This window comes from Heterocephalus glaber, unplaced genomic scaffold (assembly GCF_053883595.1).
Source record: "Heterocephalus glaber isolate CG9 unplaced genomic scaffold, H.glaber_assembly_v1.0 deba00001497, whole genome shotgun sequence".
Taxonomy (NCBI): domain Eukaryota; kingdom Metazoa; phylum Chordata; class Mammalia; order Rodentia; family Bathyergidae; genus Heterocephalus; species Heterocephalus glaber.
Window position 1 is genome coordinate 41,676,394 of NW_028258320.1, and position 16,689 is coordinate 41,693,082.

At 36.0% G+C, this 16,689-nt stretch overlaps 1 protein-coding gene and 1 pseudogene across 3 annotated transcripts in view; one reads left to right on the forward strand and one right to left on the reverse strand.

The window, feature by feature from the left end:
- The window catches only part of Btaf1 (B-TFIID TATA-box binding protein associated factor 1), a 117,487-nt gene extending 101,792 nt beyond the window's left edge, over positions 1-15,695 (forward strand). For all 3 annotated transcript variants that reach the window (XM_004838507.4, XM_087185568.1, XM_087185569.1), the window contains 6 exons: positions 1,226-1,351; positions 3,608-3,760; positions 8,940-9,151; positions 10,677-10,836; positions 11,431-11,601; positions 13,002-15,695. In XM_004838507.4, the coding sequence (XP_004838564.1) occupies positions 1,226-1,351; positions 3,608-3,760; positions 8,940-9,151; positions 10,677-10,836; positions 11,431-11,601; positions 13,002-13,145 (966 nt within the window). In that variant the 3' untranslated portion in view covers positions 13,146-15,695. The remainder of the gene's footprint in view (positions 1-1,225; positions 1,352-3,607; positions 3,761-8,939; positions 9,152-10,676; positions 10,837-11,430; positions 11,602-13,001) is intronic.
- LOC106008863 (protein BEX3-like) lies at positions 4,617-5,189 on the reverse strand (annotated as a pseudogene).
- Positions 15,696-16,689: the final 994 nt, after the last annotated feature.

Here is a 16,689-nt window from a genome sequence, read left to right on the forward strand (position 1 = left end):
GTTTATTAGGGTCAAAAATCTGTTAGGAATGTTATGTCGTCTTCACAACAGCATTATTGTTAATCCCTATTTGTCCAAATAAGTAGCTTGCTTATAGTCATAGAGCTAAAGTAAACAGGGCTGAGTTTCAAACCTGGGACACTGGGACCTCATCCTCCTTGAAATATTCTATAAATGTTCCAAATTTTGTCTTCTTCAAGTTCTGATTTTGTACATAGAGACTATTATCAGAGCAATTTGTGAGCCTTTCCCAATACTTTCCTAAAGATGTAAATAGAAACTGTCCCTTGTCTTTGATACAGCCTCTAAGTCAGAATTTTCTCTGAATGTTTATGCTCTAGATTAGTATCAATCTATTTCAGTATTAGGAGCTGATTTACTATAGTCAAATGAGTAAAAGACAGTATAGACATATCCAGAAACTTAGCTTTCTCCTCCATCCAGTGTATAGTTAACCTGTTAGCCAGTATTGATCTAGTCATCTTGGGGTTAGTAGGCAGGACACCAGTCTGGAAGCTTAGAGCTCTGTGCTTCTATACAGCACTTCTCCCTCATTCCTTCATTTGCACAACTTGAATTAATATTTCCTGAATATTTTAGGGGTAATGAGTTGAAGACTTTTTACAATAGATATAATAAAGGAAAGATGCCCTAAGAAAAAAAATCTGTGGCAGTATAATAGTGGTGGTGCTAAAACATAGGCATAAAAAACAAGTTATTTTGAGGAAGGATCCTCCAGAGGGATGTGACATTTTAGCTTTGTTTAGTATCCACAGGTTTTTATACCCTGATTTCTGTTCTTTAATCCTCTAAATTTTATTGTTGTAGCATGTACAGTGCAGGCATCCAGACCCTAAGTATATGAATTCTCTTTTTAGTGTAACAGTAACATTCTTTTAAATTTTGTTCTCTTTGAATGTACTTACTTCATTGAGGAAAGATTTTTTTTCTCATTTACTCATAGAGTTGTTTCCTTTTATTAGTACTTGTTTTCCTGACCAATGGGAAAATTGAGTCTAGAACTATTTGACCAGTATTTTTAATACTTCAGTAGCCAAACTTAATGTGAATGTAATTTGAAAGGAATTTTAACATTTTTTTCCTAAATAGATTTTAAAGGAATTTACCAATTTATGAGTAGAGAATTAATATTTTGGCCTTTACTAGCTATAGTCTGAACAACTGAAAAAATGTAATTAACAGTTTTCATGGGATGATTTTACAGGTTCAGCTCTATGAAGATTTTGCTAAGTCACGTGCCAAGTGTGATGTTGAAGAAACAGTTTCTTCAGTTGCACTTTCTGAAGAAACTGAAAAGCCAAAGCTTAAAGCTACAGGCCATGTATTCCAGGTATAAATTCAGTATATGTTTTAAATGTTAAAGAATATTCTTTATTGGGGCAGTTTTTAATATACAACCCTGAAATATGGGTTTATTTAATTTTTTCAATACTGTATGTACATGAAAATAGGTTGAAGTACCTATTTAATATTAACTTAATATTAGTAATTAGAAAGTACTTTAATATTACATGTACAAAATGCAATATATATGTTTGTATACTACATGAAAAGAAGGATTTTAAATAAAGACCCTTGCTTTTTCATTAAAAAACTATTGGAGCACCTACCACATGGCAGTAACTTTTCTAAGCTCTGAGGTTAATTAGAACATCAGACAGTGTGGGGAGGGGTATATAGCTCACTGGAAGAGTGCCTCTCCCTGGCATGCTCAAGGCCCTGGATTCTATCCCCAGCACCTAAAATGAAAAGCAGGGGGTACAGGGGATTTCGCTCAGTAGTGCCATGCCTGCCTCACAAGTACAAGGTCCTGAGTTTGATCCCAGATACCAAAAATAAATAAAAAGCAGGCCCCAGGTATAGCTCAATGGTAGAGCACTTGCCTAACAGGCACCAAGCTGTGAGTTCAATACCCAGCACTAAAAAAAAGCGGGGGGGGCACTTTCCCTTGTAGAGATGAAATGTAAAATGTGTATTATGTAAGAAAAAATAAAACAGACTATATGGGGTTAATAGAATATAGGATTCAGGGGATAGGGTATAACTAGTTTTTAAATAGAGGGCTCAAGGACCACCTCACTAAGAAAGTGACATTTGAGCAAAAATCTGAAGGACGAAGCATGCAGATATGTGGGGGAAAGTAATTGTAAGCAGAGGATACAAAAGTACAGAAATCCCAAGACAGATCTTGTCTCATGTGCTGGAGGAACTTGTAAATGAAAAAGAGGTGACAAATGTCAACTTAAGTTTCCTTTCCTTCTTTTTTTTTTTTTTTGGTACTGAGGATCGAACTCAGGACCTTGTGCTTGTGATGCAGGCATGGTGCCACTGAGTTAAATTCCCAGCCCTTCTTTCCTTGAAATAGTCCACCATGGAAAATTAAATATTGTAGCATTTTTAAACGAAAAAGGAAAGGGCCTGTAGCTTGTGAAGACTTCTTGTGCCTTTCACACACAAAAAAAAAATTTTTTTTTTGAGACAGGTTCTCATTTTGTAATTTAGGTGGGCCTTGAACTCACTATGTAGCCCAGGCTAGCCAAACTCACAGGGATTTTCCTGCTTCAGCCTCCTGAATGCTGGAATTATAGGCATGTGCCACCATACCCAGCTACAGTTTTTATCACAGTACAGTTTCTTTTTTGGGGGGATACCACAGATTGAACTCGGGACCTTGCACTTGTGAGGCAGGCAGTGTAACCACTGAGCTAAATCCCCGGCCCTAGTACTCAACAGTTTCTTGAGCCTTGTGATTGTGGATGGAGCTTACTAATACAAAACTCTGTGCCCAGGGTGAGACCCATAATCATAAGCCAAGTAAGAGGCAGAAGAAAAGGGATGTGGTTGAATCAGAGAAGAAACCCTATGGAGTGTGTTTCTCAAACACAATGACTTGAAATAATAGCCTAAATTCACCCCTCTCTCCCCGCAACCTACTAAATTAGAATACACTATTGTGTAGTTAGACTAGGGAGACATTTGCAGGTTTACAAGGTCCTCAAGAAACTTGTACGCACTGAAGTTTGAAAAATTCTTTAGGAGATTATACCTGGTTCTAGAAGCATCTCTCTGCACTGTCAGTTCCTTTGGGAAAGCATGTTAAAGGAGCTGATGAATAAGACAATCTTTTTGCTATTGAGAAGCTCATTTTCTAATGGATGAGACAGACATAAACAGTTTTTTCAAGTTATAAATGGCCTCATAAACCAGGCATGGTTGTGCACACCTGTAATCCCAGCACTGGACTACATAGTGAGTTCAAGACCAGCCTAAATGACAAATTAAGACCTTGTCTCAGAAGAAACAAAGAGCCTCAGAAATACATAACAAGGTCTGGGGATTTAGCTCAGTGGTTCCAGCGCCTGCCACGTAAGCACAAGGTCCCGAGTTCAATTGCTGGTACCAAAAACAAAAAATACATAACAAACTAGAATCACAGATGAGACATTTGAACTGGTTCTTGAGGAAACAAGTTTGCCAAGGAAGAACAGGGAATTCTAGACAGATGAAATAGCTAGGAAAAGGTAGAAATACATATATTTGTGGTATATGAAATGGACTTGTATATACTTTTCTCCCTCTCTTAAAGGCATTACAATACTTACGCAAACTCTGCAACCACCCAGCATTAGTCTTAACACCTCAACATCCAGAGTTCAAGAACATTATTGAAAAGCTGGCAGTTCAGAATTCTTCTCTTCATGATATTCAACATGCACCCAAACTCTCAGCTTTGAAACAAGTATGTATGTCTTTTTAAATGTGTTTTTCCCTAAGATTATTGATGTTTACCACCTACTTTAAAACTCAGCTTGTTGATTTTTAAATACATTTTTAAAAGTTGTATGCCATTTCAACCATTTTTAAATGTGTAAATCTACAACATTACTTCTTCACAATATTGTGTGGTCATCCCACTCATCCATTTTCAAAATATTTTTCCATCACCAGAAACTCTGTACCCATCAAGCAATTGCTCTCTTATCTCCCTTCTCCCCAGAATCTTTTTTTTTGGTACCAGGGATCAAACTCGGGACCTTGTGCTTGGGAGGCAGGCGCCAGAACGACTGAGCTAAATCCCCGGCCCAATAGTATACAGTCTTTGCATATGCACACCTTAATTATCAGAAACATTTTCTAGGAGAAAACTGAAATGTGGTTTGTTTGTTTGGTTTTTTTTGCTACTGGGGATTGAACTCAGGTCCTTGCTCTTGCGAGGCAGGCAGCAGAACCACTGAGCTAAATCCCCAGCCCTCTCCCCAGAATCTTTAATCTACTTTCTGTCTCAATGAATTTTACCTGTTTTCAATATTTCTGGTAAGTGGAATCATACAATAATTGTCATTTTTTTTGTTTTTTTTTAAATTTGCTTTCTTAATTTCACATTTTTCCATGCAAATGGGTAAAACTATCATTGACCGAAATTTAGATGGATGCAAAGGCAGTCTCTATTTAGAAGCCAGCAACACAGATCCTTCTGACACATGGAAATAACCTAAGGTTCACAGTAAAGAAATCAGTAAAATCATGTTGGGAAATTGCAATGAAACAGAAAATAGTAGGAATCACAGTATTAACATCATGGAAAATGGCAAAAGTTAAGGCATAAAGCCAAATTCATTATGATGGGCATTGTGTTTAGAGAGCTTCTCCGTAAGAATACACATTCTCTCAACTGTAGCTCCCTTAGCTTTCTTCTCATTTCTCCTCTTCATGAACATTTCTATATCATCTTCATATCTACCCATCTTATCACTGGTCTGCTTACTGAGTAAGGCTCATCAAAAATTAGGGGCAAGTTGTTGGTGAGCCTGTCCCCTGTCTTTTATTTTCTGCAGGGTGGTAACCTTCATCTCCTCCCAAGAGGTGGTCTTCCTCTCCATTCTGCATGGGCTGCTTGGGTTTTTTTGTTTTCCTGGTGGATGTTGGCCATTGTGAGATATTTTTGTCTGGGTTTCTCTTTTGGTTTGTTTGGGATTTTTTTTTTTTATTGGTACTGAGCTACATTCCCAGTCCTTTTAAAATTTTTAAATTTTGAGACAGAATCTTAAGTTGTCTAGGTTGGACTTGAACTTCCGATTCTCCTGCCCCAGCCTCCCAGAATGTTGGGATTATAAGCATGCATCACCACACCCAGCTTCTCGTTGTTTTTCTGGGCCTGTCCTTGTCATCTCTTCTCCCACTTCTCACCATGACAGTAGGCCCCATGGACCTGTTCCACTTTCCCTGGGCCTGATGCCAGCCCACCATGCATGGGCCAGCTGGTAGGCAGACGTAAGTCTATGTTTATCCTTTTATGACTAGCTTGTTTCACCTAGTATAGTGTTTTCAAAGTTTATTCATGTTGTAGCATATATCAGTGATATATATTCATTCTTTCCAGTGTCTGAATAATATTCCATTATATGGATTTGCCACATTTTTTGTACATTAATGGTTAATTCATGGACTGATGTGTGGATTGTTTACACTTTTTGGTTATTATGAATAATGCTGCAATGAACATTGGCTTACAAGTATCTATTTGAATCCTTCATTTCTTTTGGATATAGACCTGGGAATTGACCTGGGGATATAGACCTTGTAGAATTGTTGGCTCATTTGGTAATTCTGTGTTTAACATTTTTAGGAACTACCAAACTATTTTCCATAGTAGTTACACCATTTTACATTCCCACCAGCAGTGTATCAGGGATCCAGTTTGTTCAGTCCTCACTAACAACTGTTTTGTTGATCTATTTTTTCTTTTATTCTAGCCATGCTAGTAGGTATGAGGTGCTATCTCATTATGGATTTGATTTGCCATTCTCTAATGACTAATGATGTTGAGCATTTTTCAGTGCTTATTGGACATTTGTGTATCATCTTTGGAGAAATGTTTGTGCAAGTCCTTTGCCTGTTTTTTTGTTTTTTGGGTTTTTTTGTTTTGTTTTTGATGGGTTCTTTTTTTGAGTCTGAGTTCTTTGCATTCTGGATATTAAATCTTTATCAGATATAATTTCCAAATATTTTCTCCCTTTTTATAAATTATCTTTTCATTTTCTCCATAATATCCTCCATAGTTTAAAAGGTTAGATTATGTTGGGTGTTGTGGTGCCCACCTGTAATCCCAGCACTTGGGAGGCTGAGGCAGGATGATTGCCACAAATTTAAGGCCAGCCTGACCTACATAGTGAGTTGAAGGCCAGGCTTGTCTCAAAAACAACAACAAAAATAAATAAAATTAGAGGTTTGATTAAATGAACCAATTTTGTGCACCAAAGTGTAAGCACTAATACTGTTTATTATAATTAGTCTTTAAAACGTAGTTCTTCAGCTGAGCATGGTGGCATACACCTGGAATCCCAGCACTTAGAGAATCTGAGGGAGCTCAGTGGTAGAGCACCGCGGGGTTCAATTCCATTTTACTGTAAAATCTAGACTTTAGTAATAATTGTTTTAGCTTGGGAATTCTAACAGTCCCAGATTATTTTTGACCATATTCATTGAAGACTTTTCTACTTTCTCATTTCTTTTCAACTATTCAGAGTGAAAGTTCTGTCTCAAAAGAGAGATTTCTATTTAAGTAAAATCTAAATATTTGTATTCATGGGAAAAGTCTTACTTTCTAAAAATCTGTCACTAGAAACCTGCTTCTCAGCAAATAGCCTTGCCAGGAGAAATATGTAATATTACCAGAGCCTGAACTAAAAATTTCAGCATGCTTGAATGATGAACTAAAAGTCTAAGTGAAATTTAATGAAGATGAGCAGTCAGGTTTTTTTAAATCCACAAGGGTAAATACAGATTTTTGAGGGGAGGAAATATAAACTTTTCTTATGGGATAAAGTTGAGTTTCATTTTGAGGTAGTTCACTAAAAGCCTAATGTTTGAATTAGTTACCAGTAAGTTAAATAGGATCTTGGGTGGGATTCATAATAATGTAATGGCCCAAATGAGAGCATCGTACTGTCACTGTATTTTATACCAAACAGACCAAATTTTGAGTATCTTTTATAGTTTGGGGCTCTACACTTGCAAAGTGGTAGGTTGCAATTACAAAACCTCTAGAAACATTTTATATAAGGATTTTTAAATTCAGGGTAATTTAGCCTATATTGAAATTAGAGCAAGAAAAAATTGAAATGCTACTAGGGAGGCATCCGGGCTCTCAGACATGAGTGTCAGGTCTTGCAGGTCTTTGCAACCATTTTCTAGAGTCTAATAATCAACTTTCCAAGGCACTAGGATTCTGTCACAATACCTAGAGTTTTTCAGTCACTCTGGGCAGACTCAGATTATAGGAGAATATTAGGAAAACTAGAATATTACTTATGTTGCCAGACAGGAAATGATATCATGATAATCAAATTATTTGTCTATACATCCAGTAGGATAGCTGTATGGAAAAAGCATTCCATTAGGAAGGTTATCTGGTAAGTATGGGCTTAGAGAAGAAAGTCTTAGATGCATATTCTTACTGTGTCTGATCATCTTTAAGGCTTGTGATATTGCTGCCAAGAGACTGAGATAACAGGATTAGCATGAGACAGACATTATAATGTCTGAGACTCCTATTTTAAAAGATCTGTGTAGAATATCCCACTGAAACCACATTCTTTCTCTCCTGAGGAACCCTAGATGGGACTTGAAAATAAGACACTTAGCTTGGATAGTAATATGACTGCACATTTGGGGCCAAGGAGTAGGAATAATTACCTTTATTAGACTTATTTATTCCATTTGGAGGAGTCTGCCCAATATTCAGTACACTGGTTTTTGTATAATAAAAATTCAGACTTGTAGGGCTCTTTGTCAGGAAAGTGAAAACACTGTTCTTCCCCCAGCATATAACTGACAATGTGTCTGAAGTGTCGTTTAGCAGAGAGGCTCATTACAGACCCAGAGCCAAAGGTTTTTATTGGGGGCTGGTGACATATCAACATTCTAGACTCCCAGAAAGCAAGTTTGGCATCAATCACATTGTTTTGTACAAAAGTTTAGGCACAGTGAACATTCTTATCAGTTAGGGATTATTGGTAAGACTCCTGAAATCCAAGCTCCCAAACTTCAGCCAAGACCCAACCTTACAAGCTGTTTTCTAAGGAAAATAGTGACTGGCTTGTTAGGTTTATACTTTTCTGCACAACACCTTGAGAATTTTACATTGAATTTGGAGTTTTCCTGGATGGCCTTTAGGTTATCTTTCCCATCTGAGCATTTGGTTTTGTTTTTTATAGTTTTCAAACTTTCAATTGTTTGATACCTCTTATTATAAAAAGGAGAAAGCATCTTGCATTAAGATCTCATATGTTGGTTTTGAGCAGAAGTCAGTATCTAAGTTCCTAGGGATGAAGAAGGCTACTATTGCATGTACTAGTTTCCCAGCCTGACCTATGATTCTCATGGATTTTATTCACTCAGTTACTGTAGTTATGAAGTATAAGGCACTGTAAACCATTTAAGTTGCAAGACGTATAAAATAGCTATAGGAGTGTTTGCTATTAAAGATCTTGTTCTGCAGATATAGAAGCAAACTCACTTTTCAGGAACATAGGAGATCTAGCCTCATATTTTAATTTTGAATTCTATCATACTTCCTTTTTTTCATACTGTTCTTTCATAATTTTTATGAAGCATTTTGCCTGGGGTATCTTTTTTGTCGATACTTTTGGTAAACATTTATTGGGGCCCTAGGGACCCTAAAAGAACTAAGGAAAAGAGAAAAAGGGTTAGATGACTGGGAAACTTTAAGCTTGAGCATCTCAAAAACTAGTTCGAGATGCTACAGGATGACAGATTGCAGCCCAAAATACTAATCTCTTTTCCAAGTTACAAGTAAATTTAACCTTTTATTGCCATAGAAATACTTGTCACAGTGAGACTGGCTCTATACTTCTGTTGAACACTTGTGTTAATGATTTTTTTTTTTTCTTTCCAAGTTGCTATTGGACTGTGGTTTGGGAAATGGCAGCACTTCAGAGAGTGGCACAGAGTCCGTTGTGGCCCAGCACAGGATACTGATCTTCTGTCAGCTTAAAAGCATGCTTGATATAGTAGAACATGATTTGCTCAAACCTCATCTGCCTTCTGTCACTTATTTGAGATTAGATGGCAGCATACCTCCTGGTCAGAGGCATTCCATTGTTTCCCGGTAAGTGGCTCCCAAAATTCTATTATTATAAATCAAGCTATAATAAATGCATTATAGCCAGGCACAGTGGCACACCTATAATTCCAGCACTTGGCAGTCAAGGCAGGAGAATCATGACAAGTTTGAGGCCAGCTTAAACTACATAGCAAGACCCTGTCTCAAAAGAACAAAAATAAATAAGTGCATTTATGTAGTCTGCCTTGCTAAATATTTCCACTGGCTAAATATCTGCAATTATTTTCTTACTGAATACAATTCAGCCCAAATAAACATCCTTTTAAAAAGCCAGGTGCTGTGGCTCACACCTGTAATCCCACCCACTTGGGAGGCTAAGGCAGGAGGATTACAAGTTCAAGGCCAGTCTGGGCAATTTAGACCTTGTCTCAAAAAATGAATAGGGATATAGCTCATTATAAGGACTGGGTTACAATTGTCAGTACTGCAAAACAACAACAAAGTTTAATACAGAACTAAAGAAATACAGTTGAATTTTTTTAAGTAAGGAAAAAGTGTGACTATATTAGGAAAGCATTCTAAAAAGCATGAAAGAAATTTAAAATAACTACTTTCTTCCTCATCTTCTTCACTTTTTTTTTTTTTTTTCATTTGGTACCGAGGATTGAACTCAGGTCCTTGCATTTGCGCAGCAGGCAATGAAACCACTAAGCTAAATCCCCAGCCCCTTCCTCATCTTCTTAAGGAGTTATGGTAGGGAGAAGCAAACAAATAGCTTAGCTAAAATCTTAGCCTATCTGTTGCCCTCCTGAGAAGAAGTTGGAAGCCGGCCCATCTAGAAAGCAGAATTAGTATGGTCTGCAGTCGCTGCTTGAAAAATTTCAAGGGTTGCTTTCCTAAAATATACAGATGCCTTGCTGACTTCAAGAGTGGGCATTTTAAACAAGCATTGATATGAGGTTGTTAAGCACAATACAGTTAGAGACCTACAGAGGGACTTTGGAGACAGACAGGCCCAGGTTTGACTTCTGATTATAGTGTTTAAGCCATGTTCTCAATCTTTAAATTAGGAATGGTAGCAATATCCTTAATAGGGCTGTTGTAACAAGTAACAGTGCACTCTCGTAGAATATGATAAATGGTACCTTGTTTGGTAGCTGTTTTTAATATTAGTAAATAATACTCTTTTCCCTAGAAGCTAGATGTCCTTCATCACTATCTTCTAGGACTTGTAAAATTATAACAACTCCAAACATTCTCATCTTCTACCTTCCTTGAATGATATTACCTGTTGCCCACTCTTCTGTCTCCATACCATAAAGGTTCATATTTGAGTTTTGTTTTCATTATAATTGGTGTTTATATTTTTGCGACTTAGTCATTATGAAATTTCTAGTAAACTTTAAAGTGCATTTTACTAAAGCTGTTATGTACATTAAAAGGATATTTTCATCTCGTGGTCACAAAAATAATGGGCTTTTAAAGCAGTATTTTCATTTTATAACACAGTCTGTTATAGGAGCCTTAGTAAGAAATGTACTAATTTTATTTTTTATATCTATACTTCTAGGTTTAACAATGATCCATCCATAGATGTTCTGTTACTCACAACTCATGTTGGTGGCCTGGGGCTTAATTTGACAGGAGCTGACACAGTTGTCTTTGTGGAGCACGACTGGAATCCCATGCGAGATCTACAAGCCATGGACCGGGCCCATCGCATTGGGCAGGTAAAAAGTCACCTCTCTTAGTTTTTTAACATGTGCATTAGGGAAAATACTCCCCCCTAAGAAGATAGAAGACTTGTTTCAAGTTTTTGCTTTGATGTTAACAAGTGTTGTGACCTTGGACAAGTCACTTAGCTCTTGTGTGGTATCATGTCCTCATGCATTAAAGGAAGTGTGCAGAGGGCCGGGGATTTAGCTCAGTGGTTTCGCCGCCTGCTGCACAAGCGCAAGGACCCGAGTTCGATCCCTGGTGCCAAAAAAAAAAAAGGGGCTGGGGATTTAGCTCAGTGGTTTCACCACCTGCTGCGCAAGCGTAAGGACCTGAGTTTGATCCCCAGTACCAAAAAAAAAAAAAATTTGTGCTCACTTCGGCAGCACATATACTAAAACTGAAGTGTGCAGACTAAGAAAACCTGGGTCACTGTTCATTGCTAACATTCTGCAAACATTTTGAGCTCACAAGGCAAGATAAAATAAAACCCCAGTCCTAAAAAGGGTAACAGAAAGTACTTGGTACAAAAACATAAGCCCCCAACTTAGTGAACCTCATAGCATATCAGTATATGCTACATTTTTTTAACTGTTTTTTTCATTCAGAAACGTGTCGTTAACGTTTACCGACTGATAACCAGAGGAACACTGGAAGAGAAAATAATGGGTTTGCAGAAATTCAAGATGAACATAGCAAATACTGTTATTAGCCAAGAGAATTCAAGTTTGCAGAGTATGGGGACTGATCAACTTCTTGATCTGTTTACTCTTGATAAGGTAAAGAATTTAATTTATCTTAAATGAGTTCACAGGCTTCCTGGGACTACTGCGTAGGGAATAGCAAAAGGCATTCACTTTAGTCTGCATTAGATAACTGTGTGAAGGAAATTTTGATTCCCATGTAAAACTCCTCAGTATACTAGCAGATGTTTGAAGTCTTGACTTTTTAGTTGCTGCCTCCAGTGTCTTGCCCTTGGGTTTCTTTCCTTAGTCCCTTCCTGCTAAAGCACAGCTTATCACTGGAATCAGTAAGCTCCTTGGGTGGGAGTTTCTGGCCCTGCTTCCTATTAGTGATCTTAAGCAAATTAACGTCTGAGTAAAATATGTATGTACTTGGAAAGGCTACCTAGAGTACATTCTCAATTAACAGTAGCCATTGTTGGATCTAGTGTATCAGATAACAGTCCATAATCTAAAGAATCATCATCTGGAAGTATTAGATAATGTAAGACTTAATAGGATTGGATCTAAAAGTGCTTTATAGGTTCAGAAAATCAGCTTCATATTCAGTACATATTATGTCAAGAAATCGCCTTTCACAATGAAATTTAAAAAGCTATAACAATGGATTTGTGGCATTCAAGTCTGAGAGAAAGTAATTCCACTATAGTCTGTCTGTTAAACCACATTTGGAATGGTATATATAATTTTGAGTGATATTTTAACAGAAATGGGTTAACAAGTGCCTTGTGGCCAGAAAGGAGGGAGGCTTTTCAGTCATGTCCTATAAGGTAAAGTTGAAAGAACGAGGGATGTTTAACCTAGAAAAAGGAAACATGCATAGCTGTCTTCAAATAGCTTTTATTCTGTTTGAAAGAATATTATGAGTGACTTTCAGCAAGCAAAACTGGGTTTAGGATATTCCAGGGAGCTACTGCCATAAAGGCTACCATTGGGACATTTGGCAAAATTTGAAGAAACATAATCACTGTTGAATTTCCTTCATCTGATCTTATAATAGTTATGTAAGACAGTGTCCTTGTTTGGGGAATGCATGTGGGTTCCTATCTAGGGATAAAGGGACATAATTTACAACTTCCTCTTGGGATTCCCTTTATTAAGGGAAAAAGCTGATATTTAACTGTATATATGGCTAACACATTTATACACACACATTATAAAAATGTGAGAAAGAAAATGAGACAAAATTACCAATGAATTCTTTCTCTTATAATTCTTCCATAATTTTTAAATTCTTTACAAATAAAACTGAAAGTGATAAATTACTAGAGCTATGGCAAAATAGAATGTGCTATCTTTTGAAGTGATAAACTTCCCTGTTACATGAAGTGGACAACTGTGGTGAATAAGTGCAGTTAAAAGTGAATGTGGTATTTTGAAGGAAAATATTTAAGGTTAATGACCTTTTATTTTACTTTTTTCTAAATTTTCTTAAGGATGGTAAAGCAGAAAAAGCTGATACCTCTACTTCTGGAAAAGCAAGTATGAAATCAATTCTTGAAAACATGAGTGATCTTTGGGATCAAGAGCAATATGATTCAGAGTACAGCCTGGAAAATTTTATGGATTCACTTAAGTAACTATCAAATATTGTAAATTCAATTGCTGCTAGTTCAGTTACATTTCTGCTGATATTCAGCAAATTTCTAAGTTTATTGTGAACTTTTAACTCAATGTGTAAATAGATATGAAGAATATTCAGCATAATGCTGGCTCTTGTTTCACTGGGGGGAACAAGTTATTCTCAAATATTTGCACTGTATTAAATTTAAATGTTAATGTGAAATGGTTTAAATTTTACATGCTGAATAGCTGCAGAGCAGAGGAACTAAACCAGGTTTACATGTGCTACCAGGAGGTGTTCTTATTGGGAATGAGCCTCCTCTCCACAAAGTCACTTTGTACAGGATGAGATCCATGAGTACTTTTAGTGTTCATGTACATTTTTTTCTTTTAAATAGAACTTGTTTTTATAATTGATTAAAATAGGGCTTTTTTGTGTGAAAGCCTTAATGAGCCATAATTTTAAGACTATAAGAATAATGACTAAGATATTAGTCAATCTTGGAACATAAAAATGTTACACAATGAACTAAACCAGACCCTTAGTGAAAACCTTTATATATTTAATGCAGATTCATAATGTTTTTCAAATCTTTAACATCATTTTGTCAACTTTTAAAATATAATATCAACTATTCTAAGTACAGGTACTGGTATATTTAAGGTTACCATAACATCCAATAAGAGGGTGTTTTGCTTTTTTAAAAATTTGTCTAATGGCTAGGTTTTAGCCAGATTTAAAGAACATATGTACTCAATAGGTTTTGATCATATATATATTTTGTAACTGAATACAGTTTTCCAAAAGTAGATTTAGAATTCCAAAACTATGGTGAAAAGACTGTTTATTGGAATAATGCATTACTGAAGCATAAAAGGGAGAAACAGTTGCTTTATAAACACAAACATACATGAATATACATATCCATATGCACAAATATCGATCCTGTACCCAAAAAGGTGTCTTGTTTTGGCGCTAAAAATCATGTAGTTATGTAAGACAGCAATAATAATTGGGCATGAAGCTGATTAGTGCTACAAAAGTGAGCTCAATGGTGAGTGTGAGTATGTGGGTATAGATAAGCATGTATGTGTATGTATATATAATTTTATAAATTTCACATATAAATAATACATGCCTTGTGCGTACACACATATGGGATATATTTGTATATAAGTGTACAGGTAATAAACTTCCCCAAGGTTTGTGGCTGGCCATACAGATAGGCATCAGTTTAAAAACCATCAGACCTCAGCTGTACAATTACCAGTGTTTGTTTAAAATCTTTATAGTTATACTGTTCTGCAGCACTTAGACATGGACATTTGTCACATTTCAGTAGCTTAGACAATAATATTGTAATACTAAACCTAGCATTCCACAAGAGAATAAACATAAGATTGAAATTGTAAAATAAATGCAATTGTGTGTTATTTGTAGGAAATGATTAGAAAGAGAAGATTAAAATAGTTTAGACACACAGGTTTTAAAAAGCTGAACACTTCCATTGTACAGATTTAGAAGACCAAATGGCTTTACATAGAATATCCACCGTACTTGAGTTGAATATTTTTTTATTAACTATTTATTTACTATTTCCATAAACCAACTATTTAACATGAGTCATAGAAAGTGATATTTTCTTAGAATATATGAGGAAGAATATCATTAAAGAGATAGTAAGGGACAGAAGAATTAACACCATACCATAGAAGTTTTCCCCCCTAATTTGAAAGGTTGGGTACAACTAAAAATATTTAAGCAGTTTAAATTGTAAGAGTTTAATCTCAAAGTATGTGTGTTTGTGTTTAGTAAAATATTTCTAGAAGGATAGACTAGAAAATAGTGTTATCTCTGAATGAGAAGTAGTGTGGCGTATTAACATTTTTAAAAATAATAGTTTGAGTTGTGAAATATTAATTCACACACTGCAGTTTAAGAACTAAGTATTCTTAAGTGTTCTAGTCACAGTAGTACATATTAAGAATGGAGAGACCAGAAAAATTTGAGTAATGAGTACTACTAAAGAACTGCTGTGAGTTTTATGGATGAGATGATATGGTAGTTACGTCTTTAAAAATGTGTGGTTGTGGGAAATAAAACAAGCATGAGAGAACACTGATACTATTTTAAACTGGGTAATGGGTTCATGAATATCCATTGTACTGTTTCCCTATTTTTTGTGTTGTCTGTTAGAGAACATTTCACTTAAAAATTACTGATTCCGAGATTATCGGTCTTATCATTAGTGTTTCCCCTAGGAAGAGCTTACAAATTGGAGTTCTGGGTATAATTTTTGTTTCTTATATATATTCACATGCATACACACTCATACATGTACTTTTTCCACAAATATTTCTTTTAAAAAGCTGATAACAGTGGTAAGAAAGATGAAAGTCTTTGATGTTGAGACTGAACATAATAGCTATCTTATTCCGAGTTTATATAAGCTTATTCAAAAGTAAATATTCCAGTGAAGCTATTTGCAAAAGTGGAACGATAAGAACATAAAATAAATTACACATGAAACAAGCATTCCATCATATATCTGTTCCAAATATTTAATCCCAATGCACTCATCTACCTTCTGCAGACCTCCTCGATCTCCCAGAATACATGCTGACATCAGTGGAATGTAAAGTGAAATCAGTTGGAGGAACATCTATTTTCAAATACCAGGGAAATCAGTGTGAATCAATAAAGTAACGAGTTATGTTAATTATTAGAAAATGAATGCTATTCACACAAAGCACTGTCAACAGCCACCTCTTAGGAGATAAAAATTGCATTCTGCTTCAAGACCTGCTTCTTGGGTCTGGTAAATTCAAACAAACCAGTCAAGGTCTTTTGAATTATAAGGGCCAGGATCCTAATTTGTAGAGAGAAGAGATTTAGTCTCCCTCAAAAGCAACAGAGATCTTATTTCAAATGGTACTAGAGCAACTGTTCATAAGCCCAGAAACAGAATCCCAGGCCTATCCCACAAATCTACATTTACACCAGTGACACAGCATACAACCCACAAGCCAAGAAAATAGTGTCAGCTTTGGCATCCCACCAGAAGCAAATATATTAAACTGCCCTTGGGGACAGTTTGAGATAGGGCCCCATAGGATTACCACAAGGGCAGTTTACACATCATTTACAGTTAGAATCTGAAGGTACAAATAGAATAATCTGGAAGACCATAAAATAGTATGTTAAAGATAGTTAGATATAAAAACAAGGAAAACATTACCAACCCTTGGGACAAATCGGGAAAAAAAAATGAGAAATAGTTATGGAGATTATACACAGTTGAGATAATTTGTGAACTCAAGTGTTGATTTTACAAAATCAGTGGGATGCAGAGAGAGGAACTGGTTGAAAATATGAAAGAGCAGGCAGAAATCATGGAACACAAAATGAAAAAAATCTAAGATTTAAAAAAAAACTGTTGACATATCTGGTTCTTGCAGATCCCTGCATCAAATCCACCGTTTACTTTCTCTGACTACAAAACATATTTCAAATCTCTATACCTTTCCCCATCTCCATAGCTACCACTGTAGTTTCACCAC